This window comes from Ammospiza nelsoni, chromosome 19, assembly GCF_027579445.1.
Source record: "Ammospiza nelsoni isolate bAmmNel1 chromosome 19, bAmmNel1.pri, whole genome shotgun sequence".
In the NCBI taxonomy this organism is placed as follows: Eukaryota; Metazoa; Chordata; class Aves; order Passeriformes; family Passerellidae; genus Ammospiza; species Ammospiza nelsoni.
In genome coordinates, this window is record NC_080651.1 from 7397491 (window position 1) to 7421733 (window position 24243).

The 24243-nt window shown below is 57.4% G+C and overlaps 1 protein-coding gene across 2 annotated transcripts; it reads left to right on the top strand.

Moving 5' to 3' along the window:
• Positions 1-959: 959 nt before the first annotated feature.
• RHBDF2 (rhomboid 5 homolog 2) lies at positions 960-24220 on the top strand. Of its 2 annotated transcripts, none has more exons than XM_059486043.1 (19): positions 960-1054; positions 11774-11876; positions 13374-13579; positions 13671-13777; positions 14726-14918; positions 14990-15202; positions 15794-15919; positions 16240-16373; positions 16589-16792; positions 16918-17029; positions 17385-17459; positions 17781-17942; positions 18530-18630; positions 19056-19119; positions 19245-19339; positions 19545-19620; positions 20576-20676; positions 21277-21430; positions 22435-24220. In XM_059486043.1, the coding sequence occupies exons 3-19, from the start codon at positions 13448-13450 to the stop codon at positions 22852-22854; spliced, it is 2469 nt and encodes an 822-aa protein (XP_059342026.1). In that variant the 5' UTR covers positions 960-1054; positions 11774-11876; positions 13374-13447; the 3' UTR covers positions 22855-24220. The 2 variants fall into 2 exon arrangements, with proteins under 2 accessions (XP_059342026.1, XP_059342027.1); XM_059486044.1 differs by having other exon boundaries at positions 1029-1054; positions 13424-13579.
• The last annotated feature ends 23 nt before the right edge of the window (positions 24221-24243 follow it).

The window sequence follows — 24243 nt, forward strand, 5'->3', positions numbered from 1 at the left end:
TTTATAGTGGCTGATCCCAATAATGCCCAGTCCTAATGCTGACCAGTCCTAATAGTGACCATTCCTAATAATGACCGGTCCTAATACTGAGAGTTCTGATGGTGACGGGTTGTAAGAGTGATCAGTCCTAAGAGTGGTTGATGCTACCAGTGACCAGTCCTAATAGTGACCAGTCCTAATGGTGACTGGTCCTAATAGTGCCTAGTTTTTATAGTGGCTGATCCCAATAATGCCCAGTCCTAACACTGACCAGTCCTAATAGTGACCATTCCTAATGGTTACAAGTTCTAATAGTAATGGGTCCTAATAGCAGCCGATTCTAATAGTGACCAGCCCTAATAGTGCCTGGTCCTAATAGTGCCTAGTTCTTATAGTGGCTGGTCCCAATAATGCCCAGTCCTAATGCTGATCAGTTCTAATGCTGGCCAGTCCTAATAGTGGCTGTTCCTAGTATTGACCATTCCTAATGGTTAACAGTCCTAATAGTAACGGATCCTAATAGCGGCCAATTCTAATAGTGACCAGTCCTAATAGTGCCTGGTCCTAATAGCATCCAGTCCTAACAGTGAGCAGTCCTTACAGCGGCTGGTCCCAATTATGCCCAGTCCTAATGCTGACCAGTTCTAATACTGACCAGTCCTAATATCGACCGTTCTTAATGGTCATTACTACCAGTCCAAACAGCGGCCCGTTCTAATAGTGACTAGTCTCAATAGTGCCTAGTCCTAATAGTGCCCAGTCCTAGCAGTGCCCAGTTCTTACGGTGGCTGGTTCCGACAGCGCCCAGTCCTGGCGGTGCCGGCTCCCAGCTCCCAGCACGGACTCATTCCCATGGGGGATTCCCGTAGATGGTGCCGGGGCCCGGCGGGACCGGGGGAGCCCCGGCCGGGGCGCGGGCGGAGACCCCAGGCAGAGACCCCGCCCCGGGCCCCGCCCCCGCCGAGCCCCGCCCCGGGCCCGCCCCCAGCCCCGCCCGGCCCAGGTGGAGGCGGCGGCGCTGCCGCGGGACCGGCACCGGCACCGGGAGTGGCACCGGGGGCAGGACGGGAGCGAGGTGAGCGGGGCCAGCAGGGGAGCAGAGCGGGGCGGGGTCCCGGTGCCTCCGCGCCGCTCCGCTCCGTGACCGCCCGGTTTGTTGCTGCTTTGTGAGCGCCGCGTCCCGCCAGCTTCCTCCTCCGCCCCGCGCCTCCCGCCCGGCCCGGCCCGGCCCCGCGGGGCTGCCTGGGGTCTGTCCCGTCCCACCCGCTCGCTTCGCGGGGCGGGGGGCTCTGCGCGCATCCCCCTGCCCGGGGCCGTGCCCCGCGTCCTGCACGGCGCCTCCAGCGCGGGCATCCGGACGGGTGGCGGGGCCGCGCTCTTCCTCCTCCTCCTCCTCCTCTCCATCACAGGGGGAAGTGGGTGCGTGTCCCGGCGGGGTGACCCGGCCGGAGAGAAAACCCTGCCCGCTGCCGAGGCAGGCAGGCAAGCTCTAACCTACTTTCTGGCGCCGATAACCAGGCGGGCGGGTGCTTTTTGTTTGTGTTTGCTGCTTTTCCCCCCGCCCAGGTGAGCGGGGCTGGCAGCGCCCCTCGGGCAGGGGGGCGGCGGAGGGGCCGGTCCGGAGCCCGGGCATCCTCCTGCCCCCCGGCCGCCCGGGCTTTGTTGTTGTCGCTGCTCTGGGGTTTGGTTGCGGGCTCTGGGACGCTCCCACGTGCTGCCTGGAGTGGCGAGTGCTGCCACCAGCGCTTCGCAGGCGAACAAAATCCTTACAGAGCAGGGCTCGGGTCATGCTCCGTCGGTGTGTACATCCCGCCGGGAGCAGAGGGATGCTGTGCGTGGGTATTTTGGTCAAATTTTTGCTGTTGATCCTAAAATACCCACGCAGGTTTGGGATAGAGGGGTGAGGCTGAGCTCTACCCCATCCTGCCCTGCCTTGCGGCCCGGCCAGCAGGACTGGGCAGAGACCATCCTTCCAGGCCGTGGTGCCCACGGCGATCTGAGACCCTGCAGTTCTCTCTCAGGCCCCAGGCCCGTCCTGCAGGGGGAAGGGGACCCGAGAGGCTGCATTGTCACCGCCGGGTCCCTGTGGCAAGAGGAAGTGTCCGCCTTCTTCCCCAGCGTGGCGTCATCCGTGCCACGAGGAGCCAGGGCATTCTCCTCTTGCACGTTCCCAGCCCCTGGATGGCTGCTCCCGGGGATTTCCAGGGTGAACTCACGGTGCTGCTGCTGCTGCCCTGGGCACACAGCCTCCAGCTCAGCTGGGGAACTGGGGAGAGCTCCCCACCCCAGTGCCAGGGCTGTGAGCGAGGAAATGCCCCCACTCAGCTCACTCCGTTGTGCCCTCTGAAGCAGCATCCTTTGGCTCCTGCCTTTTTCCCAAGTGGGAAATAACCAGTTTGGAATCGTCCCACCTCCAAAATGAGCAGCTGGAGGGTTCAGCTGCAGCTGAGCCTGGGAGAAACCAGAGCTGCCTCTGCCTGTGCTACCCGGGTCGGCTCTGGCTTCACATGTGGCTCCCTGGGCTCTGCCCTTCCCAGCTCCTTCGCAGTCGATGGGGTGATCAGCTACAGAGCAGGTGACCATCCACCACTTCCCTTCGTGGCTGTTCTCTGGCACCGCTGCAGCTGCGCTGGGACACCTGGAGGTGCTGCAAGCCCCGGAGTGAGAAAGGGCAAACCACAGAGTGGGGTTTGACACCACAACAGAGCCCTGATGTAAATTCTGCGAGACGGGGCCGAGCCCGGGGTTGTCTCTGCCGTGTGCGAGCGCTGGGTGTGAGAGCGGCGCTGCCGGAGCGGAGCGGGGGGGAGGAACAAAGGATGCCTGGGGATGCCGGGAGAGCAGCTCCGAGATGGGGATGCGGAGCAGGGGGGCGTGAATGCGGTGGGGAGGGCACTGCTGGGTGGCCTCAGGGGGAATGCACTCACCGGGATGCACTGGGGGACCTGGGCAATGTGGGCTGGGATGAAAGAGCAGCTGTCCTCTTGTTCTATGTTTTGTTCTTGGATGCTGCTCCTGTTTAGCTCTTACAGTGAAGCTGAGAGATCCCCCCAATACATCCTTATGCCTTCCCTTAGGATCCCCCAACTACATCCTTATTCCTTCCCTTAGGATCCCCCAACTACATCCTTATTCCTTCCCTTAGAATCCCCCAAATACATCCTTATTCCTTCCCTGAGGATCCCCCAAATACATCCTTGTTCCTTCCCTGAGGATCCCCCAAATACATCCTTATTCCTTCCCTGAGGATCCCCCAAATACAGCCTTATTCCTTCCCTTATGTTGTTCCCGAGCTGAAAACAGGCCCTGGGACAAGCCAGCAATCAGAACAGAGCTCATTGCCAAGGAAAGTAGGAGACAGGTGATGGAGAACCAGCTGGTGGGGAGGTGGCAGAGCTGCCCAGACCAACGTGGGGCTCGTGAGGCATTTCCACACTTCCCGTGGGCATTGGGAGTCCTGCAGGGACCTGACCCGGAGGAGCGAGTGCAGGCTTGGTGCTGACAGGCGCTCAGCACTGAAGGAGTCAATTAATGAAAGCTGAAAATTAATTACTTAAACCTCTATGAGCCCACAGGTGCTGGGATCATGAACTCTCCCCCTCTGGAGGCGCGTTTTGCCTAATGACTTTCGGTTTCTGCTGTCCTGCCTGCCTGAGATGTCTGATAACACAGCCAGCTCCCAGCGGGGGTGGGCACAGTCCCTGTTAATTACAGGCATCCAGGAGTTTGGTCATTTGGGAGTGTGCAGTGCTTTGAGTTGTGGTCATTTCCTGGCCTCCAAATCGGCCTGGAGAGCTCTGTGTGTGCTGGTGGTGGGTATGCAGGAAACCCTCGGCGCTGGTACTTGATCCCTCTGACTTAAAAAAACACAACAAAAAAGCAGTTGTTTAGTGGTTGCTCTCTTAATGAGGCATTTAGGGTGGAGAATGGACCCAGGGAGGACCCCAGGCTAAGCCTGGCCTCTGCTTGCCCACCACACAGGACCCTGTGTCCCCTCATCCTTGGGGACTCACACTCCAAGGTCAAGCACTGTAGGGCACTGGTCATGTTAGCTGAGAACAGAACCGAGGAAACCCCCAAATAATAGCTCTGGGAGGGCAGGGCAGCAAATATTTATGGGGTTTGCATGTGAGGGCTTCCTCCTCCACCCTTGTCCTCCAGGAACTTAAAACTAGGAGAGCTGTGTGGGCTTGGATGGAGAAGGAGCCAGCTCCCTGCAGGGTGAGCAGGCAGGGAGCCTTTCTGTAGTGCAGCGCCTCAGTTTCCCCACTTGTGAAATGCCACAAAGCACAGAGGTGTCCAGTGAAACCACAGCTTGTCACCTCGGGGACAGTTTGTGCAGCACAAGAGCAGGGCTGATGCTGTGGCTGTGCCTCGGGGCAGGGGGAGTGAGGTGTAAACCAACCCCTTTGATGCTGCAGTGGGGATGTGGGACAGGAGGGAGTAGGACAGTGCCCAGGGATGCTCCCTGGCCTTTTCTCAAGCTGCTGACATTGGGTGGGAGGAAGGAGCCCACCAGTGTGGAGGGCAGATGGGCTCTGTGCTGAATGCCCAGCCCTGTGAGGAGCCATTCAGATGGGTGGTGTGTGGTCCCCCCCATCCCACAGAACCATCCCTCCCATCTCCAGGCATCTTTCCCAGCTGCTGCAACTCCCAGGCAACCTTCAACAGCCTCTGTTGCTTTGTGTTTTATTGATTCATTGCTTAAAAGTGACATTCCTCTGGTCTGTCAGACCCTCCTGGGGCAGAAGAGGTGTGGCTGGTGCCCCCCAAGATGCCCAGTGTGGCAGTGCCTCCTCCCACACCTCCTTCACTCCCCATGTGTCATGCTGCAGCTTGTGCTGGGGGCCTGATGGAGTTATTCCTGTGGGGGAATTCCTGGGAATGCCAGGCAGGGCTGGGAGTGACGTCCTGTCTGCCACCTGTGAGCCCAAGGGCTGCACTCTGTGCCCATGGGCAGCCAGGGGGATCCCCAGTGCTCGGTGTTGGTGTGTCCTGCCCAGCCTCAGCTCCTCCATGGAATGAGCAGGGCTGTGCTGCTGTCACACAGCTTTTCCAAGGGTGATCCCATAGCCAGTCACCTCTTGTACACGGTGACTTAACCCAGTCCAGGCTCTCCTGGGGAGGACACAGAGGTGGCTCCTTCAAAAGCAGCATCTCCAGCCCCTGTGAGCTGTGTGGAGCAGCATCCCAGGGGTGGGACAGCAGGCAGGAGGAGCATGGAGAAGGCTGAGGAGACCCCCATCTCCAGCTCTGGGCAGCTGAGAGGCTGCAAAGTGCCTGGCTGGCACAGATCCATGGAGAGGCTGTGGTGGGAAGAGCATCACAGTGCACAGGTTTCAGTGAGTGAGGGATTCCCTGTGTGTTGGGGGAGATGAAACAGGAAAGCCTTATAAATATGGTTGTCTGGCAAAAGATTTTGAGAATATGGAAACTGAGAGTGAGATTGAAATGAAAGCAAGCTTTGAGATACCTCAGTTACTGAACAACTGGAAAACAATGGTGTGGCCAGCTGAAGGTGATCCCCTTTTGATGGAACAACACCCTCTGCTTGCAGACAGGCCCAAGGGTCAGAGCAGACCCTACAGCTTGGCAGAAGGGGCCCAAAGAGGAGTTTTTAGGGTTTAAAATGTAACCCAGTATGGTAGTGTAATGATTCTTATAGGCTGTATGTAAATGCTATAGGATTTGTATCTTGTACTAGATTGGTTAGTGAGAATCGGAATATTCAACACAGAAGAAGATTTATGGTATTGTAATGGGAGCCTCGCCCTCTTACCCTTTTACTCTCACCCTCTCTCCTCTCATTCCTGCTCTGAGCTGTGGCTGGCAGCTCCCAGCAGGGCCCTGCACCCAGGCCCTTTGCAATAAACCCCAAGTTCCAGCCCTGGCTGCAGAGATCTCTCATCTCCATCCATCCCTGACTGTCCCACCCCACAATGCTCCTACACCTGGGCAGGAATTCCCTGTGCTGGGTGGGATGAGCTGTTCCCAGCCAGGCTTTCCCTGCAGGATGCAGGTCTGGGTGCTGCAGCTCTCCTGCAATCAGGAGGGAAAGGAAGGAAACTGAGGAGTGGCCCACCCACACTCGGCTGCTGCTGGCTGGGAGGAGGGAGGAGCAGCTTCCCCCAGCTGTCCCAGGGCCAGGAGCACTGACACTGAATGTGGTGTTTGGGGACAGCCCCCTGCCAGCAGAGGTGGCACCATGACAGCCCAAAGGGACACCACAAGGTCCTTTTCCCTTTTGCTGGCCCTGGAATGGGAAAGGAGGAGGCTGCTGGTGTCCACCCAGGGCTCCCCCTTTGCACAGGGCCTGTCAGGGCGAGCAGCACTTTGTAAAAGCCTTGGAATGGCTGTGTTGAGATAAGAGTCTGTTCCCAGAGATAGGGAGCTGCAGCCAAGGGGGGGCTCCAGCCCAGGACTCATCTCATCCCTGGGCTGAGCCAAATTCCTGCACAGGGCTCAGCACCTCCTCCCACACAGCGTGGGGATGGCCAGAGCCCAGGGCAGGGAACCCTCTGTAAATATGGGGCATTTGTGCCAGGCCTGAGCTGCTCTGGGTGCCTTGGTGTGCTCTGGAGCAGGCAGCAGGCACTGGGGAAGCCTTCAAGGCAACCCTGGCACTGAGAGCTGCTGGAGGAATGAGTGCTCAGCAGAGAACCAGAGGGAGGAGTGTCCCCTCCAGCCCCACTGACCTTTCATACAAGGAATTTTGCTTCCAGGAGGGAAGTGGGAGTGAGCTCAGAATGACCTGCAGCGTGGGGATGGCAGGCACGTGGCTGCAGGCAGGCTGTCCCCTTCCCTTGGGTAAACACCAGCCTGGGAGCCCTTCCAGAAGGTGCAGCCAGGGCTGAAACACTTGCACCATCATGTCTGTGCTCTCTGTGTTTAAGCCCAGCTAATAAGGAATTGGAGTAGATTCGAGTAATTAATCAGTTCTTAGGTAAAACCAAGTTAAATCAATCCTGGTAGGCTGGGGGAAAATGGAAAAGAGCTTTCCTTGTGTGTTTGTGACCCCTCTGCACGTTCACCAGTGGAGCTGCTGGGGGAGACTTTGGCCTTTTGCTGTCCCCAAAGCCTCTGGGGTGACCCAAAATCTCCACGTGTGTCTTCCTCACTTGGCTTGAGCTCCAGCTGAGGAAGGGGCCGGTGGGCTGGGGGTCCCCTTGTGCAGCCACAGCCACTCCAGCAGCTCCCAGCACCTCTGCAGGAAGCAGGGAATGGTTTGTGCTGCCTGCTTGGGGCTGTTGTGCTGGGAGGGGGTGTGGGGACACAAGGGGTGGGTGGCACAGAGGGACCCCAGCCCAGCAGGTTGGGAAGCCTTTGTCTGCTGGGCTGGCTGGGGGTTTTTGTTCTGGTAAAAACATTAATGAGGATGGGAAATGGGCTGTGGGAAATCCTCCACGCGGCTTTTCCACCCACTCCCAGGCATTGCAGGCAAACCCTTCCCTCTCCATGCATGGGGATGGCGTCACCCTCCCTACCAGGGAGCCCAGGGCCACATTCCTGGCTCTCCAGGCCTTGCAGCAGGGAAGCCCAGTCCAGGCTGCCGTGTCCCTGTGTCCCCATGTCCCCATGCAGGGCTCTCCTTATCAGCAGCCCCACCATGCTCTGTCTCCCCAGCTGCTTTCCTTCCTCCTGAGGCGTGCCCTGCTCCCAGCCCAGCAAACCTGCTGCCATTGCCCAATGTCCTTCCTGGCAGAGGAGAATGGGAGAGGATGTTCTAGTGGTGGTGTGGGTGAGGTGCTGCTGGCTGCCTGCACGCCCTGGGGATCAGGCAGGATCCCAGCACTCATCCATACCCATCTTCCTGCCCCAGCCAGCAGGGAGGGGTGCATTTCAGCCCCTGTGGGTGTCCATGCTGACTGTGTGGCTCAGTGATAAGGGAGAGGGCAGCCAACCACCCCCTCTGAACACAGGGGGCCTCTCTCAAGACTCAGAGCAAAACCCTGAAAATCTCACAGTTTTGCCATCCAGTTCCCTTATGACGGGATTGGGACACGTGGGGAAAAAATAGAGTGTTTTTCTTTTTTTCTCCAATAATAATATGGTTTTATTTCAAAAGCTGTTTGTGCTTTGGCTCCTTTTCTCCAGCCCTGAAACTTGAGACTGCAAAATGGCAAAAAGCTTTTTGAAAGGTGCTGGGTCTCTGCTGGGGTGTGAGCCCACAGGAGCTCGATGCTCAGAGCAGCTGCACAAATTGAGTTTCCTATCTGGAGCTCTTAATAACTGGGAGCACCTTTTAACGTGGCTCCAGCCTTGAGAGAGGATGCTCATGAATCATTTATGGGCAGCAGCAGCTCTGCCTGATGGGCTCTTGGGTGCCAGCAGAGGCTGGGGGGGTGTTTGGGGCTCTGTGGCACTGCTGGCCCCTTTCTCCCTGCCCTGTGCAGAGGAAGAGCTGGGGCTCCTCATGCTCAGGGTGATGATGGGGTCCCTGCCCCACACCCTCGGGTGGCTCACAGCTGCTTTGTCCTCCAGGTGAGCTGCAGCAGATGCAGACAGTGTTATTGCAGGAATGTCCCTTCCCTCAGTGCCAACAGAGTCAGGGAGAGACATCCTGGTCCTTCTCCAAGCATCCATATTCCACAGTTGGAAAGATCTGGAAATTTAGGGTGTTATTAACCAGAATATCAATAGTCTGAAGAAGATGAAACCTTACAAATGTGATGTATAAGAACAACTTAGCATACTTTTCCATACATACATGAATTCTGACTGTGAGGACCTTCTGGCTTTTTATTATCTTTTCCTTGATATTTGCATGCATACAGATTTCAGTCTCTCTCTGTTTTTGTATCTGGGAGAACACATATGAGTAAATGTCTTTGTGTGCCCAAGCATGTATAATTGTCTTTTTGGGAAGGAAGTGCTTTATTAATGGCAACAGAACTCCAGCCAGGGCTGCTCTGCAGGGTTTTCTCTGCTGTCTTGTGCCTTGGCTGTGCTTGGCTGTCCCAGCTCTGCTCACCTGGCCTTGCTGATGCTCCTTTTGTGTTGCTTGGACCATCCCAGCATGTCCTGCCTGACCCTTTGTATGAACCACACAATTTTTCCCATCACTTTCTTCCTTGCTGTGCTTCCTCTGGTCAGTGCTTGTTGTGATTCACCCTGAGGCTGGGAGCCAGCCCTGGTCACCTTCCTTGTGCCTTTTTTTGGCTGAAGGCTCATCCCCAGTGATGCCAGCACATCTGCCCTCTTGGGAAGGGGTGGGACCCTCACACAGGCTGTGTCCCTCACTGCTGGATGTCACGTTTTGGTGACTTTGAGTGGTCAAGAGCTTTGGGAGGGGAGATGGTGACAGTGAGGGATCTCTTCTGACCAACCAGACCTGGTGTTCCTCCCTCCATGCCCTTGCCCATTTATCACTCCAACAATGGCAGCAGCCCCATTGCATGGAGATTTTTTCCAGCCTAAAGTGACAATGTGCTGCCCCAGGAGCCTTCCAGCCCAAAGCACAGCTCCTACCAAGCTCAGGACATGCTGTGACCTGCCCTGTCCCCAGAGCAGGGCCATCCCCTGTGCCAGCTCCGCACGTCACCTCTCACTTCCTTTTTCTGTCCCAGGACAAAGCCACCACGTGCACCCTGAGTGTCCGAGGGCTGGGCTGAGGCTCCCTGGGCACCCACAGCTGAGCAGTGCCTGTGATGGGGTGGCTGATGCCAGGGCTGCCAGGCAGGGAACCGCGCTCCTGATGGCAGAGCCCACCATGGGGCTGGGGGGTGACAGGGACCTGGGACCCCAGGGGACCTGGAGGGACAAGCCTGGGGACCTGGGACCCTGGGGGATGTGGTGAGCCAGGTTTGGGAACCTGGGACCCCAGGGGATCTGGAGGGACAAGCCTGGGGAGCTGGGACCCTGGGGGATGTGGAGGGACAAGTTTGGGAACCTGGGACCCCAGGGGACCTAGAGGGCCAGGCTTGGGGATGTGGGACCCCAGGGGATCTGGAGAGGCAAGTTTGGAAACCTGGGACCCCAGGGGATCTGGAGGGCCAAGCCTGGGGCAGGCTGTCTGTGGATGGAGGCACTGCCTGGCCCATTCCCACACTGAGCATGCCAGCTCCAGAGGCCTTGGGCACCAGCACCAGGCACGTGGTGAGATGGAAAACTCCTTCCCAGCACCGTCCCCTGGGGATTTCTCTGCCTGGCACAGGATAAGGCTCTTGTGGCTCAGGATCTGTGCTCAGGGGGTGGCTGCTGTGTGGCAAAGCAGCCTTGAGCCCTCGGGGGCCGCTGCCCTCCTGCCCCTCCCTCTCAATGCCAGGAGTGCCAGGGCACAGAGCCGTGACCGGCGCTGCGGCCGCGTGACCGTGACGGGACAGCAGGTGCCAGGCAGGCTGTGCCAGCTCCCCTGGCCTGAGTCACCTCGGGAGAGGCCAGCCCAGCCCTCCACCCTCTGCCTGGGGAGCTGGGGGGAAGCCAGGCCGGGATTTTATGCTGCAAACCTGCTTTGCTGGGAAGCACAGAGATCTGGGGCTGTCCGGGGTGTGATGGGTGTTGGGGAAGATGAAACAGGAAAGCCTTATAAATATGGTTGCCTGGCAAAAGATTTGGAGAATATGGAAACTGAGAGTGAGATTGAAATGAAAGCAAGCTTTGAGATACCTCAGTTACTGAACAACTGGAAAACAATGGTGTGGCCAGCTGAAGGTGATCCCCTTTTGATGGAACAACACCCTCTGCTTGCAGACAGCCCCAAGGGTCAGAGCAGACCCTACAGCTTGGCAGAAGGGGCCCAAAGAGGAGTTTTTAGGGTTTAAAATGTAACACAGTATGGTGATGTAATGATTCTTATAGGCTGCATGTAAATGCTATAGGATTTGTATATTGTACTAGATTGGTTAGTGAGAATCAGAATATTCAGTACAGAAGAAGATTTATGGTATTGCAACGGGAACTTCACTCTCTTACCCCTTCTACTCTCTTATGCTTTTACTCTCTCACCCTCTCACCCTCTCTCCCCCTCTCTTCTCTCAGCCTGCTCTGAGCTGTGGCTGGCAGCTCCCAGCAGGGCCCTGCACCCAGGCCCTTTGCAATGAACCCCAAGTTCCAGCCCTGGCTGCAGAGATCTCTCATCTCCACCATCCCCACCATGCTCCCCCCCAAAGCTCCTACAATGGGAGCGACTGAGGACGGGATTTTGGGATGGGAGTGTAAGAATTTGGCTCCAATTTCTGTGCTTCTTACCACTCAGAGCCATTGCCCAGAGCTGGAGGAGGATGAGGGTGCCCCAGGGGTTGCTCTGAGCCCAGTGTGTTCCCATTCCCAGCTCTCCAGAGCAGCTGCCATCTCAGGCTCACTGCTGGCTGCCCTGGGAGGAAAACAAACAGAGCCTCGAGCTCACCAATGGGATGGAAAGTTTTACTTGCTGGGGCTGGCACTCTCCCAGTTTAGCAGCTATGAAATACCCAGTGAGGCACTCACAGTCCCTGCCTGCCCTTCCTGGGTGTCTTGCTTCCCAAGAGCCAGGAAAGCAGCAGCAGAGGAAAACTCCAAAACTCCCTGCCTTGCCCATGTCATTCCCTGCCATGGAGCATTGCTGTAAATGGGGCTTCTCCTCCTCCTGCTGCCCTGTGCCAGTGGCTGATCCCTGTCCCTGGTGTGCAGCCAGCTGCAGCCCTGTCCCCAGGGTCTGGGCAGCACTGAGCTCAGCTCTCCCTCTGCCTGGATGGTCCTGCATCCCTTGCCTGCTTGCCCATTGCAGCTATCTTTTTTAACCATTTTCTCAAAACTCTCTTACTTTATAAATCCAAACAGCCCATGATGGGTTTTTCATCCCAGCCTCTCCCCACAGGAGGAATTCAGCCGTGTCCTGGGCTCCCACGCGTGAAGGACAGAGGCAGAGGAAGGCTGCTGTGTTTGCCATCGCTGCACAGGATCCCTGTCACTCTTATGAGGTGAGGAGACTCTCGTGGAGAGCAGCACTGGCTGAACCCCCAGGAGAAATGTGGGAGTTGATTGCTCCCAGCTTTGGTGCTGGAGAGGGAGCCCAGCACCCATTTTAATGCAGGAGCAGATTATCACCTGGCCCAGGAGCTGATGGAGGGCAGCAATTCCTGCCAGTGCTGCCCACTCCAGGCTGTCCCCTCCTTGGGGGGCTGGTTCTGGACTCCTGCATCCCCATGAAGCTGATCCCTTGGGCAGCCCATGCTGCTTAAGCCAGACTTTGCTTGTGGTGTGGGCTAAGGGGAGGGTTGTGTTCAGGACTCCAAATGCCAAGGGAGCTGCTAAAGTGTCCCTGTCCTTGGCTCTTGCTGTGGGAATGGGCTGCCAATAGATCCTGTTGCAGAAGGGGTTGGTGGGATCTCAGTCACTCATCTGCTTGCTCAAGTGATGTTGCCTAAGGGGAGCAGAGCTGGAGGAGTCTGGTCATTGGGATCTTGGGCAGGGAGAGGAGCCAGGCCTGTAGATCAAGCTGGCATTTTGCAGCCAGTGGCACTGTGCAAATGTGGCAAGTGACACCATTCCCATGGCCATGGCTGTCCTGGGGGACAAGAGATGCTTGTGAGACCTGTGTGAGTCCCTGGGCACTGGCACATGGGCAAGCAGAAGAGGTCAGAGAGGGCTGTGCCTCCCATTTGATTGCCCTCATAGTCCCTAATAGGATCTGGGACTTGTTCTCTTGCACTTTGGTGGAATTACTTTCCCTGCAAAGCAAGCCCTGCCTGGCAGAGCTGGCTGCAGGGACCCTTGGGAGGGGATTTCTTGAGGAATTAACCACATCTTGGCTGTTAAGCCTCCCTCTCCCTGCACATGGTGCCAGGGAGGATTCAGTGTCCCAGCCTGGTGTGTGCATGCACGTGCCAGAGGGGAATGTCCTGCCTCTCCCCTTCATGGGGCACCCCAACACGTGACAGGTCCACGTGGGAGCTGTGGTGCATGTGGGGAAGTGGATCAGGTGTTTTCAGGCCTTGTGCATCCCCTTCCTTCCCCCCCTGCCCAGGCAAGAGGAGCTCCTTGCACACATCCCCTGCTGTGTCCCCTTGGCTCCCTTGCCAAACTGGGAGTGCTGGTGTTCCCTGTGCTGCAGCTGTGTGCCACGGGCCTGGCAGGGCTTGCTGGGATCCCCCATGTTTCCAAGGCACATGGTCAGGCTCATCCAGGCGGGGTGTGAAGCCTGGGTGTCCCACTGGGATGTGCTGGGATGATGGGGATGCTCTGACCTGGTCACTGTTGTCATCCCTGCCCTACTCCCAGCAGGTGTTGGTGATCCCTGGGGGACTGGCAGTGAGTGGTTAATGCAAGCCTTGCTACCCACCCAAACTCAGGGCTGGGATGTGGGTTTTGGGTCCATGATGGGTTCATGGTGGCCAGCACAGCACTCAGGGCGCTCAGTCTGGTGACGTCCCACTGATGAGTCCCCGTCTCTCACTGAGCCTTTCCTCACACACAAGCTCCTGGGGGAATCCCTGTCCCCCTGTGCTGACCCCCTGCACTCTGCCAGCCTGCCAGCCAGCCCCAGCCGGAGATGTCAGCCGGGGACAAGAACGGGGGCAGCCGCTCCAGCAGCAGCAGCAGCCGCCTGCAGAGCAAGAAGCCCCCGAACCTGTCCATCGTCATCCCGCCCCGCGAGGCCGAGGAGGATGGTGCCCGCAAGGAGGTGAGTGCTGGAGCTGTGCCCGTGCCACGCCGGGCCTGGGGGGCTGCCAGGTGCCACCGTGTCCCTGATGCCCCCCTGCTCTGCCTTGCAGCCCCACAAGGTGCCCGTGTACCGCAAGAGCAAGAGCCTGCAGGAGCCGCGCCCGGAGCGCCGGCCCGGCTTCCGCCGGCAGACATCCCTGTCGCAGAGCATCCGCAAGTGAGGGCGGGCTGGGCTCCAGCGGGGCTGGATCACTCACAGGGGACACTGTGGGTGCTGCCAGAGCATTTGGGGTGGGGCTGGAGGGTTTTGTCTCAGTAGGGAGCGCAAGAATCACTTTCCGCCACATCCCTTTGTTAAGAAAATTAATCCACAAACACCAGAGGTTTATGGCCAAAAAGGGGGCAGAGGAGTTCTTTCTGGCTTTATTTGAATAAAGGGAGAGGCCATGGGGCATTCCCCTGGGGTCTCTCAAATTTTTGGAGGATGCAGCCTCCTTTTTATCCCAATTTCCCAGCCGCATTTCCCTTCTCTCTTTCCCCATTTCTGAGGTACTTGAGAGATTCCGACTTCCCAAAACACCTGATACTGAAGATTCCCCTCTAATGCATAACCCTCCCTTTTAATTTTTAATTCTTACAGAATTTAGGGGTTTTTCTTCCCCATTGTTTCTTTCATCTCTCAGTGTCTCATTTTATTTATTAGCAAACCTAAAGGTTATTTGTAAAAGCAAATATCTTTTTCCATTCATCAATCAGTGGAATCCTACCCATGGTTTCTTTTATCTCCCAGTGCTAGTTTTATCCACCAGCAGACCCACAGCTGGTTTGTAAAGACAAATCTGTTATTCCTCTCACCTTTGACCCATAGCCAGGTCAAAACTGCCCTGCTGCAGGCTGGGCTGAGACACTCCAAGCCCGGAGGGGATGGCTGGGTGGAATGGTGGTACATGGTGGGAGGGATCAGCTGTGTGACAGCTGTGCCCACCTTGCAGAGGGGATGGCTGGGTGGGATGGTGGTGCATGGTGTGCCCACCCTGCAGAGGGGATGGCTGGGTGCAATGGTGGTTCATGGTGTGCCCACCCTGCAGAGGGGATGGCTGGGTGCAATGGTGGTACATGGTGTGAGGGACCAGCTGTGTGACAGCTGTGCCCACCCCGTGTGCAGGGGCACGGCGCAGTGGTTCGGTGTCAGCAGTGACTGGGAGGGCAAGCGGCAGCAGTGGCAGCGCAAGAGCCTGCAGCACTGCAGCATGAGGTACGGCAAGCTGAAGCCCGCCTATCGCGACATGGAGCTGCCCAGCCAGGAGGTGCCCTCCTTCCAAGCCACCGAGTCGCCCAAGCCCGCCAAGATGCCCAAGGTAGAGCTCGGGGTGAGGGGTCCCACTGCCAGCCTTGCTCTCCCGGCGCTGACAGCTCTTCCCTCCCGCAGATCGTGGACCCACTGGCCAGGGGCCGTCCCTTCCGCCACCCCGACGACACCGACCGTCCCCACACGCCCCACCACGTGCTGCCCCCGCTCACCCCTGGCGTGGTGTCCTTGGCGTCCTTCAACAGCATCCGCTCGGGCTACGGGCGCCTGCCGCGCAGGAAGAGGGAGTCTGTGGCCCACATGAGCTTCAAGGCGGCCGCAGCCCTCCTGCGTGTGAGTTTTGGGAGTGTGAGGGGGATCACCTTCCTAAGCTGGGTTTCAGTTCTGTCCTTCAGAGGGGGATCACCTTCCTAAGCTGGGTTTCAGTTCTGTCCTTCACCCATCGTCTTTGTTGTCTGTTTGCTGCGCATGGAGACTGTTCTCTCTCCGGGGTGGGTTTGAGGGGGGAGATTGGTTTTTTAAACCTGAGCGCTACTTAAAAGTAGAAGTTTTAGTGGAAATTGGACAATCTGAGAAAGAAACAACTTTTGGGTTCCGTTGGTTAGGGGCAATGAAACCTCTCCAGCAATTTTCTTGGTTCTGAGGAGCCCAGGGCAAATCTTGGGGATGGGTTTGTGGGTGTGAGACCAGATGAATTCAGAGGTCACTTGTCATGCTGACTAACATGGCCATGGTCCAGTGTGGATTCTGAGGGGCTAAAGGCAGCATCTTCTGCCTTTTCCTCCTCACACAAGGGGGTATGGTGGCTGATTGGGATTTAATCTTTGCCACTTGGCGTTGGAGAGGGAAGATCTGAGAAACCCTCAGCGCTGCAAAAACTGAGGGCTTCTGGTTGCTCACCTTCAATTGCTTGTGCTGCCGAAGGGGCGCTCTGTCCTGGAGCCACTGGCTCCCAAGCAGAGGAGCAAGAGGAGCTTCCTGTACCCCAGCTTCATGGATGAGGACATGGTGGATGCTGCTGATACCCTGGACTCGTCCTTCTTCAGTAAGGCAAGCACCTTTCCATGCTGGCTGCTGGAGCTGGGGCCCTGCACAGGGGGCTCGGTGTGGAGGAGGGCTCTCACGAGGATCCCTGTGCTGGCACTCCACCCAGCAGTGACATAGGCATCGGTGGCTGCTGTGCCCCAGCCCTGGTGATGGCCCTTGTTGCCATCTGGGCACATTTCACACCCTGTGATGTGTCATTAGTGGGGTGTCATTGGGGATCACCCACGCCCCCTGGCCAGGGGTATGCTCAGTCAGGGCGTGTGGGCTCAGTCAGTTTCTGACCCATCACCCATATCCAACGACACAATCCATCCCCTTTCCAGATGGACATGCACGATGAGACGTACTCCATGCCCGATGACGTCTTTGAGTCGCCTCCTCTGTCAGCCACGTACCTACGCATGCACCAGGTGGCAGAGGAAGCCAGGGTGTCCCCTGAGGTGGAGCAGCCCACCCCGTGAGTCCCAACCCTCAGCAGGCCTTGCCCCCAAGGCTGCCCAGGTGCCCTGCTGGAGGCAGGACAGTGTCCCCAGCCATGAGCACCGGGCACTTCCATGATGATCCTGGGAGCCAGGAGGTGCTCAGAGCCCCAGCTCAGGGCATAGCTCTGGCCGTGGGGTGTTTCTCAGCTGTTCCTTTGGGAGGTGTGATGGGTTTCTCCTCTCTGGCCAGGCGGGAGGGTGCCCGGCTGGCCTCGGTGCCGGGCGCGGCTCCGCGGCGGGGCAGGCGCATCGCCTCCAAGGTGAAGCACTTCGCCTTTGACCGCAAGAAACGCTACTACGGGCTGGGCGTGGTGGGCAAGTGGCTGAACAGGACGTACCGGCGCAGCCTGAGCAGCATCGTGCAGTCCCAGCTGGAGATCACCGACAGCCACCGGTGAGGGGCACCGACGGCAGGACCACCCCACTCGGATGTGTGTCCCCCTCAGTGCTTGGGGACTGCAGTGTCCCTTTGCCCGGAGATCTTTGACCAGCTCCAGCTTTGGGTCCTGTCCCCTCCAGGCCGTATTTCACGTACTGGATCACCTTTGTGCACATTCTCATCACCCTGCTGGTCATCGGCACCTACGGCATCGCCCCCATCGGCTTCGCCCAGCACGTGACAACAGAGTTAGTAAGTTTGAGAGCCATCCTTCAGGGGGGACTGTAACCACCAGGGTCCCATGGTGTCATGCTCCCTGCAAGGACTGGGAATATCTTGTGGGAGCCTGACACCGTGGGACACTGGGAGCCAGCATTTGAGAGGCTCTGTGATATGGCCAGGGCAAGGGGGTGAGCAGCACCATGTTGCAGCAGAGTATGTGGTGGGAGCAGAGCTGTTCCCTCTCCTGCCTTGCTGGTGGGACCCACAGCCCTTCCCCTCAGATGGAGGGGCTGCTCAGCCCCTTTTGAGTGGAGGGAGACAGGGGTGCCCCCTCCCCTCAGCACATGTCCCTTCAGTGGGATCTGACCCTGGCCTCTCTTGGCAGGTGCTGAGGAACAAGGGTGTCTACGAGAGTGTCAAGTACATCCAGCAGGAAAACTTCTGGATTGGGCCCAGCTCGGTGAGAACCCTGCCAGAGCCTTGGCCCCTGGTCTCAGGCTCTGCCTTCTGCTTCCCCTGCCCTGATCTGAGGTGGATCTCTGCAGTGCTCCTCTTCTCCGGGGGGCACAGCTTGACTTCCTCACTCTAGCCTGCTGTCCCATGCTCCCATCCCACTGGGACATGTGGCATCACAGAGTCCTGCCTTCCCTCCACTGGGATGACACACACCTTTGTCTATTCCCTGTGGAGACCCCCTGCTCCTGCCACTCTCCCTGGGGATAGCTGGAGCGAAGGGGGGTGCACAGACAAATCCCCTTTTTTACTGGCATCTCCCTGCCAGATCGACCTGATCCACCTGGGCGCCAAGTTCTCGCCGTGCATCCGCAAGGACCGGCAGGTGGAGCGGCTGATCCAGCGCGAGCGGGACCGCGAGCGGGGCTCCGGCTGCTGCGTGCAGAACGACAACTCCGGCTGCATCCAGACCCTGCCCCAGGACTGCTCGGTGCGTGCCCCTGCCCCGGGAAGGGCTGGGATCCCAGGGGAAACCATCTCAGCCCTGCTCTGCCCCTGGGCAGGATGCAGGTGCGGTCAGAGCCCTGTAGGAATGTGCTCCCTGTTGATGGAGTGACCAAACTGGCCTTTGTCTTTTTAAAAAGGAAAAAAAGCCCAGAAGTTTCTGTCCTCGATTAGGTAAAGAGACACCTCATAAGACCTGGGGGGCTTCACCTCCAACTTAAGGATAGCCAATTGGACAGGAGGCAAAAAGTCCTGCCTAAGCAATTTACTAGAAAAAGAAGGGAACAAAGAAACTAATTGCTTTTGTGAGGTGTTTTACCAGGAGCAAGAACCTCTTGCACTGGGCTCATTTTTTCTCTGTAAAAAGTTTTGTTATTTTGCCTTTTATTAAAATTTTTATTTTTCCAACACTGCTACAGAAGCCATCCTGTTGATTTTATGCCTTCTAAGGTAGCTGAGCTATCTTGGGTGTGATATAGATCTCCAAGAGCTTATGAGACTTGGCTCGAGGAGACCACATATCAGAGCCATGCATTCCCTGCTGCATCCTCAGTGTCTCCACGTTCCCTGCAGGAGACACTGGCAACGTTCATCAAGTGGCCAGGCAGCAATGCACCAGCCATGGGCTCGGGAGAGAAGAGGACCTCGGGGGCTGTGTGTCACCAGGACCCCAGGTAGATGTAGCAGCTGGGTGGAGGTGGCCCTGTCACCTGGCTGTGTGTGGGACACGGCAGAAGGGGTTGCCTTTCCAGCTGGGGTACCTTGATTCCTGTTGTCTGAGGGGATGGGAGGTTTTTGCACACTAGGAGAGTGATAAAGAAGAGGGAATCAGTGGGGAAACTGAGGCAGGGCCTATCTTTAACATAGGGAGCAGCAGGTGATGCTGTTGTGTTGTGCTGGGATGGGAGCATCCATGGGCATGGTTGTGCAACAGCCCTGAGTTCTGTGGGGTTCACCTGCAGAAGGAGCTGCTGTGGGGTGTTGTGGGGCACCCATGGGTGGGCAGGATCCAGGCAGGTCCGAGAGCTGTCTGTGCATGAGGGTCTGCAGGGGGATTTGTTGGGGGCTCCCACCCGACTCACCCCCCTCCTCCTGCCAGGACGTGTGAGGAGCCTGCGTCCAACCCACCCCATGTGTGGCCAGACGACATCACCAAGTGGCCGGTAAGAGCCCGGTGCCACCATCAGCTGCTGGCTCCATGGTGGCAGTGCCAATGAGCCCAGCAGGGCTCTGCAGGGACAGCCTGGGGCCAGGCTCTGACCAGGGCTCCTTTCCCTCCTGCTCCTAGATCTGCACCTACGAGACCAAAACCAACCACACGGGCTTGGCCCACCTGGACTGCGAGATCAAGGGCAGGCCCTGCTGCATCGGCACCAAGGGCAGGTGGGCAAAGGGGGCACCTGGCCTGGCTCCCCCCCTGCACTCCTCCCTTGTGCTGTCCATCAGCATCCAGAGCTGTGCCTGAGGGGGGGGATTACAGAGCCTTGGGGGGTGGGAAGCACAGTGGCAGCAGGCTGGGGGCAGAGGGCGATGCTCAGGGGCGTCCTGAGTGTGCCCTGTCCCCATGAGCCCCTCCTGCCCCTGGCAGCTGTGAGATCACCACACGGGAGTACTGCGACTTCATGCACGGCTACTTCCACGAGGAGGCAACGCTCTGCTCGCAGGTGAGGGGCCAGGGAGGCATGGCAGGGCGTGTGGGGTCCATGGGGGGATGCTGGCAGGGCATGTGGGGTACATGGAGGGATGCTGGCAGGGCGTGTGGGGTCCATGGGGGGATGCTGGCAGGGCGTGTGGGGTCCATGGGGGGATGCTGGCAGGGCGTGTGGGGTCCATGGAGGGATGCTGGCAGGGCGTGTGAGGTCCATGGGGGGATGCTGGCAGGGCGTGTGGGGTACATGGAGGGATGCTGGCAGGGCGTGTGGGGTACAATGCTGGCAGCCATGCTGATGTCAAAGGGCTTCAGAGTGTCCTACCAGGAATGGGACATGGTTGGGATGGGTGTGAGCAGGAATGATGCAAAGTGCAAGGCCTTGCCTGTTGGCCAAGCTCCTGCTGCTGTGCCTGCCTGTGACGGTGATCACAGGGGTTCTTGGGTCAGGGAAGAGACAAGGATCTGACTCCATGTTTCAGAAGGCTGGCTTTATTATTTTATGATATATATTACATTAAAACTGTACTGAAAGAATAGGAGAAAAGGATTTCATCAGAAGGCTAGCTGAGAATAGAATAGCAAAGAATGATAACAAAGGCTTCATCTTGGACAGAGAGTCCGAGCCAGCTGACTGTGATTGGCTGTTAATTACAAACAAACCAACATGAGCCAATCCCAGATGCACCTGTTGCATTCCACAGCAGCAGATAATCATTGTTTACATTTTGTTCCTGAGGCCTCCCAGCTTCTCAGGAGGAAAAATCCTAAGGAAAGGATTTTCCATAAAAGTTGTCTGTGACACCCACCTTGCTGGCGTGGGGCAGGAGGCACCTTTACCAGCACCAGGGCAATGTGGGTGCCCCACACCATCCAGAATCCCCTCACAGCTGCCACATGACATCATTGGCATCCCTGTAACCCATCCCCTGCTCCCTGTGGCTCTGGGGACCACCCTGCTGCCTTTGCAGGTGCACTGCCTGGATGAGGTCTGTGGGCTCCTGCCCTTCCTGAACCCGGAGGTCCCTGACCAGTTCTACCGCCTGTGGCTGTCCCTGTTCCTGCACGCCGGGTGAGCCACAGCCCCCAAATCCCCAGGGATGGGGGAACTGGGCACTGGAGTGCCCATTGGGATGGGCTGGGAGAGAGGAGGGAAGGGCACTCCCAGACTGTGACAGTGCCTTCAGTGGGGGTGTGTGACCGTGTTCACAGGGGTTTTTGAATGAGGGAAGAGACAGAGATCTGACTCCATGTCTCAGAAGGCTTGATTTATTATATTATGATATATATTACATTAAAACTATACTAAAAGAATAGAAGAAAAGGTTTCATCAGAAGCCTAGCTAAGCTAAGAATAGAATAGGAAGGAAAAAATGATAACAAAGGCAGCTGTCTCAGACTCTCTCTCCAAGCCAGCTGGGCTGTGATTGGCCATTAATTAGAAACATCCAACATGGGCCAATCCCAGATGCACCTGTTGCATTCCACAGCAGCAGATAATCAGTTTACATTTTGTTCCTGAGGCTTCTCAGCTTCTCAGGAGGAAAAATCCTAAGGAAAGGATTTTTCATTAAAGATGTCTGTGACAGGGGTGTTCTGTGAGCCGTGTCGTGCCCTGGGGCACTGGGTGGGATGCTGGGCAGGGTCTCTAACCCAGGGCCTCTCCCCCCAGCATCATCCACTGCCTGGTGTCGGTGACATTCCAGATGACAGTGCTGCGGGACCTGGAGAAGCTGGCGGGCTGGCACCGCATCTCCATCATCTTCATCCTCAGTGGCATCACGGGCAACCTGGCCAGTGCCATCTTCCTACCCTACAGGGCAGAGGTGAGGGTCTGGGGGTCTGTCCCAAGTCTTGCGCGCTCCCAGGGACCAAAGGACGCCCCTCTCCATCCCCATCCTGGGCAGAGGTTTTGGGAAGGGGCTGGAGCACAGATTGTCACCCCCTGGCAGGGTTTGCTGCAGGGAGAGGAGGAGGGGGTGTCCCTGCCCCACGCGTGGTGTTGGCACATGCCACGTGTGTCACATGTCACCACGTGTCCGTGAGCGTGCGGGGTCCCTGGGCAGGCAGATGGCTAATCTGCTGCCAGCCAAACCCTGTCAGCCTTTAAATGAGATCATGCCAAGGGCCCTAATCCCCCCACAGGTGTGCCACCATGGGGCTGGGGTCTGCCAGGGGGTGATGCTGAGTCACAGAAAGTGTCAGCTCTGCCAAAACAGCAGCACCCTGCTCTCCTCCTCATCCTCCTGTGCCAGGGCTCCTGTGACCGTGTTCGCTGGGGTCTCAGGTTGAGGGAAGAGATGAGGATCTGACTCCATGTTTCAGAAGGCTTGATTTATTATTTTATTATATATATTATATTAAAACTATACTAAAAGGATAGAAGAAAGGATTTCATCAGAAGGCTGGCTAAGAATAGAAAAAGAAAGAATGATAACAAAGGCTTGTGACTCAGACAGAGAGCCCGAGCCAGCTGACTGTGATTGGCCATTAATTACAAACAACTCTATGAGACCAATCACAGATGCACCTGTTGCATTCCACAGCAGCAGATAACCATTGTTTACATTTTGTTCCTGAAGGCCTTCCAGCTTCTCAGGAGCAAAAATCCTAAGGAAAGGATTTTTCATAAAACATGTCTGTGAGAGGCTCCCACCCCTGAGCCCCATGCAGGATCCTGCATGGGCACACTGGAGCCAAATGCTCTTTGCTAGGGGTGGAGGTGATCCCTGGGGGACATGGGGTGTGTCTGGGGTGACACAGAGAGGGGACACGGGGGACACGGGGTGTGTCTGGGGTGACACAGAGCCCAGCCCTCATTTCCCTGCAGGTGGGCCCTGCCGGCTCCCAGTTTGGCTTGCTGGCCTGCCTCTTCGTGGAGCTCTTCCAAAGCTGGCAGGTGCTGGAGAAACCCTGGAAAGCCTTCCTCAACCTCTTCGGCATCGTCCTCTTCCTCTTCATCTGCGGCCTCTTGCCCTGGATCGACAACATTGCCCACCTGTTTGGTTTCCTGAGCGGGCTCCTGCTGTCCTTCGCCTTCCTGCCCTACATCACCTTCGGCACGGTGGACAAGCTGCGCAAGCGCGCCATGATCATCGTGTCCCTGCTGGTCTTCCTGGGGCTCTTTGCCTCGCTGGTGGTGTGGCTCTACGTGTACCCCATCAACTGGCGCTGGGTGGAGTACCTCACCTGCCTGCCCTTCACCAGCAAGTTCTGCGAGAAGTACGAGCTGGAGCAGGTCCTGCACTGACCCTGCCATGTTCCCATGGGGCGGGTGCTGCCCAGCCTGTGGGACGTGGTGGTGGCTGCTCCAGGATGGGGCAGACTCTGGGCATGGCTCCATCCTCAGGGAGGGAGGGTTTGGGGTACCCCTTGCTCAATGCTGGGGATGTAGGGCTGAGCCAGCCCTGCCTTGATCCCCTCCTGATGCTGGAAAGCCGTAACTGGCCTGGGGACCGACTCTGGCTGCTGCCTGTGTGGGGAAAGGGCTGAGGGAGGCTGGATTTTGGTGTATCCGTGGCCAGGCTGCACTGCCAGTCCTGGGGTGAAGTTGCTGAAGTCTCCAGCCTGTGTCCCTGCCTGCCTGGGGCCCCGTCCCACCTCGGTGCCCTGCAGTGCTGCAGCTCATACTGTGAACACAACCCCCTTTTTGCAGGGGCACTTTTTTTATCCACAGCTCTTTAGGCCCAGGGTTTCCCCCTTTTGAGCTCTCTGGAGTCTCTGTCGTGGCTCCAAGATGTTCAGGGCTGAGCTTTAAAGACATTTTTCAGTCCTGTTCCCCCTGAGGTCCCCAAGGAGGCTTGTGCCTTCCCGCCTGGCTCCTCACTGGATGGAGAGGCAGGACTTGGGGCAGGGGGCTTTTCCTTCCCTTATTTCAGTGAAATTCTCCTTTTGGAAGGGGAGGAGTGGCAGGGACTGTATTTATAGTGCCATGGTGGGAGGCAGACGTGGAGAAAATCCCCCTGGGGGGCTCCTGTGGCTGCTTGTGGAGCCCACAGCCCTCTCAGGAAGCTGTCACCGTCTGCCTTGAGTCCCTGCTGGTTCCCCTTTCCCTTTTGCAAAGCATGGGGACCCAGGCAGCCCTTCCTTCCTTGCTCCAGTGGTGCTGCTCAGGTGTGGAAGTGCAGGATGGGGCTGTCACCTCCCCTCTCCCTGCCCGAGGCTGCCCAGTCCTGGCTGCTCTCCCCAGCATCTCCTCCTCCTCCTCAGCACCAGCCGTGGCACGAAGGCAGGTCCTTCCTGGGGTCCAGGTGACCCCTCTGGGCTGGTTTGGACCCAGGCTGCTGCCAGGCTGTCTCTCCCCTGAGATGTGTTGCTTTGGTGCTGGAGGCCTCAGTGCTTTTAAGTGGGGGATGCCCCAGTTAGGATGTCCTGGGATGAATATTCAAGGGCTGAGAGCCTGGTTCCCACTCCACAACCACTGAGTGAGCCCAGGAGCATCTGCATCCATCCCTGCATCCCTCCCTCCACCCTGGGCCAGTTTCCAGCCCCACTCTGTCCCTCCAGTTGCTGCTCCAGCCAAAGACAGACACTTCACCTCATTTGTCTCTTTTTTGATACTTTTTTAAAAAGCTGTGGGTTTCCCCCATCCTTAATAAATTTCTACCTGTATTTAATGAGATGCACAAGGTCTCTCCTC

What these genes read in the sequence shown, in the direction of transcription:
- RHBDF2 (XM_059486043.1), top strand. Translation starts at nt 13,448, where the DNA reads ATGTCAGCCGGGGACAAGAACGGGGGCAGCCGCTCCAGCAGCAGCAGC. An exon ending in CTGTCGCAGAGCATCCGCAA is followed by an intron (nt 13,778 to 14,725) that starts GTGAGGGCGGGC and finishes CCCCGTGTGCAG; the next exon opens with GGGCACGGCGCAGTGGTTCG. An exon ending in GAGGTGGAGCAGCCCACCCC is followed by an intron (nt 16,374 to 16,588) that starts GTGAGTCCCAAC and finishes CTCTCTGGCCAG; the next exon opens with GCGGGAGGGTGCCCGGCTGG.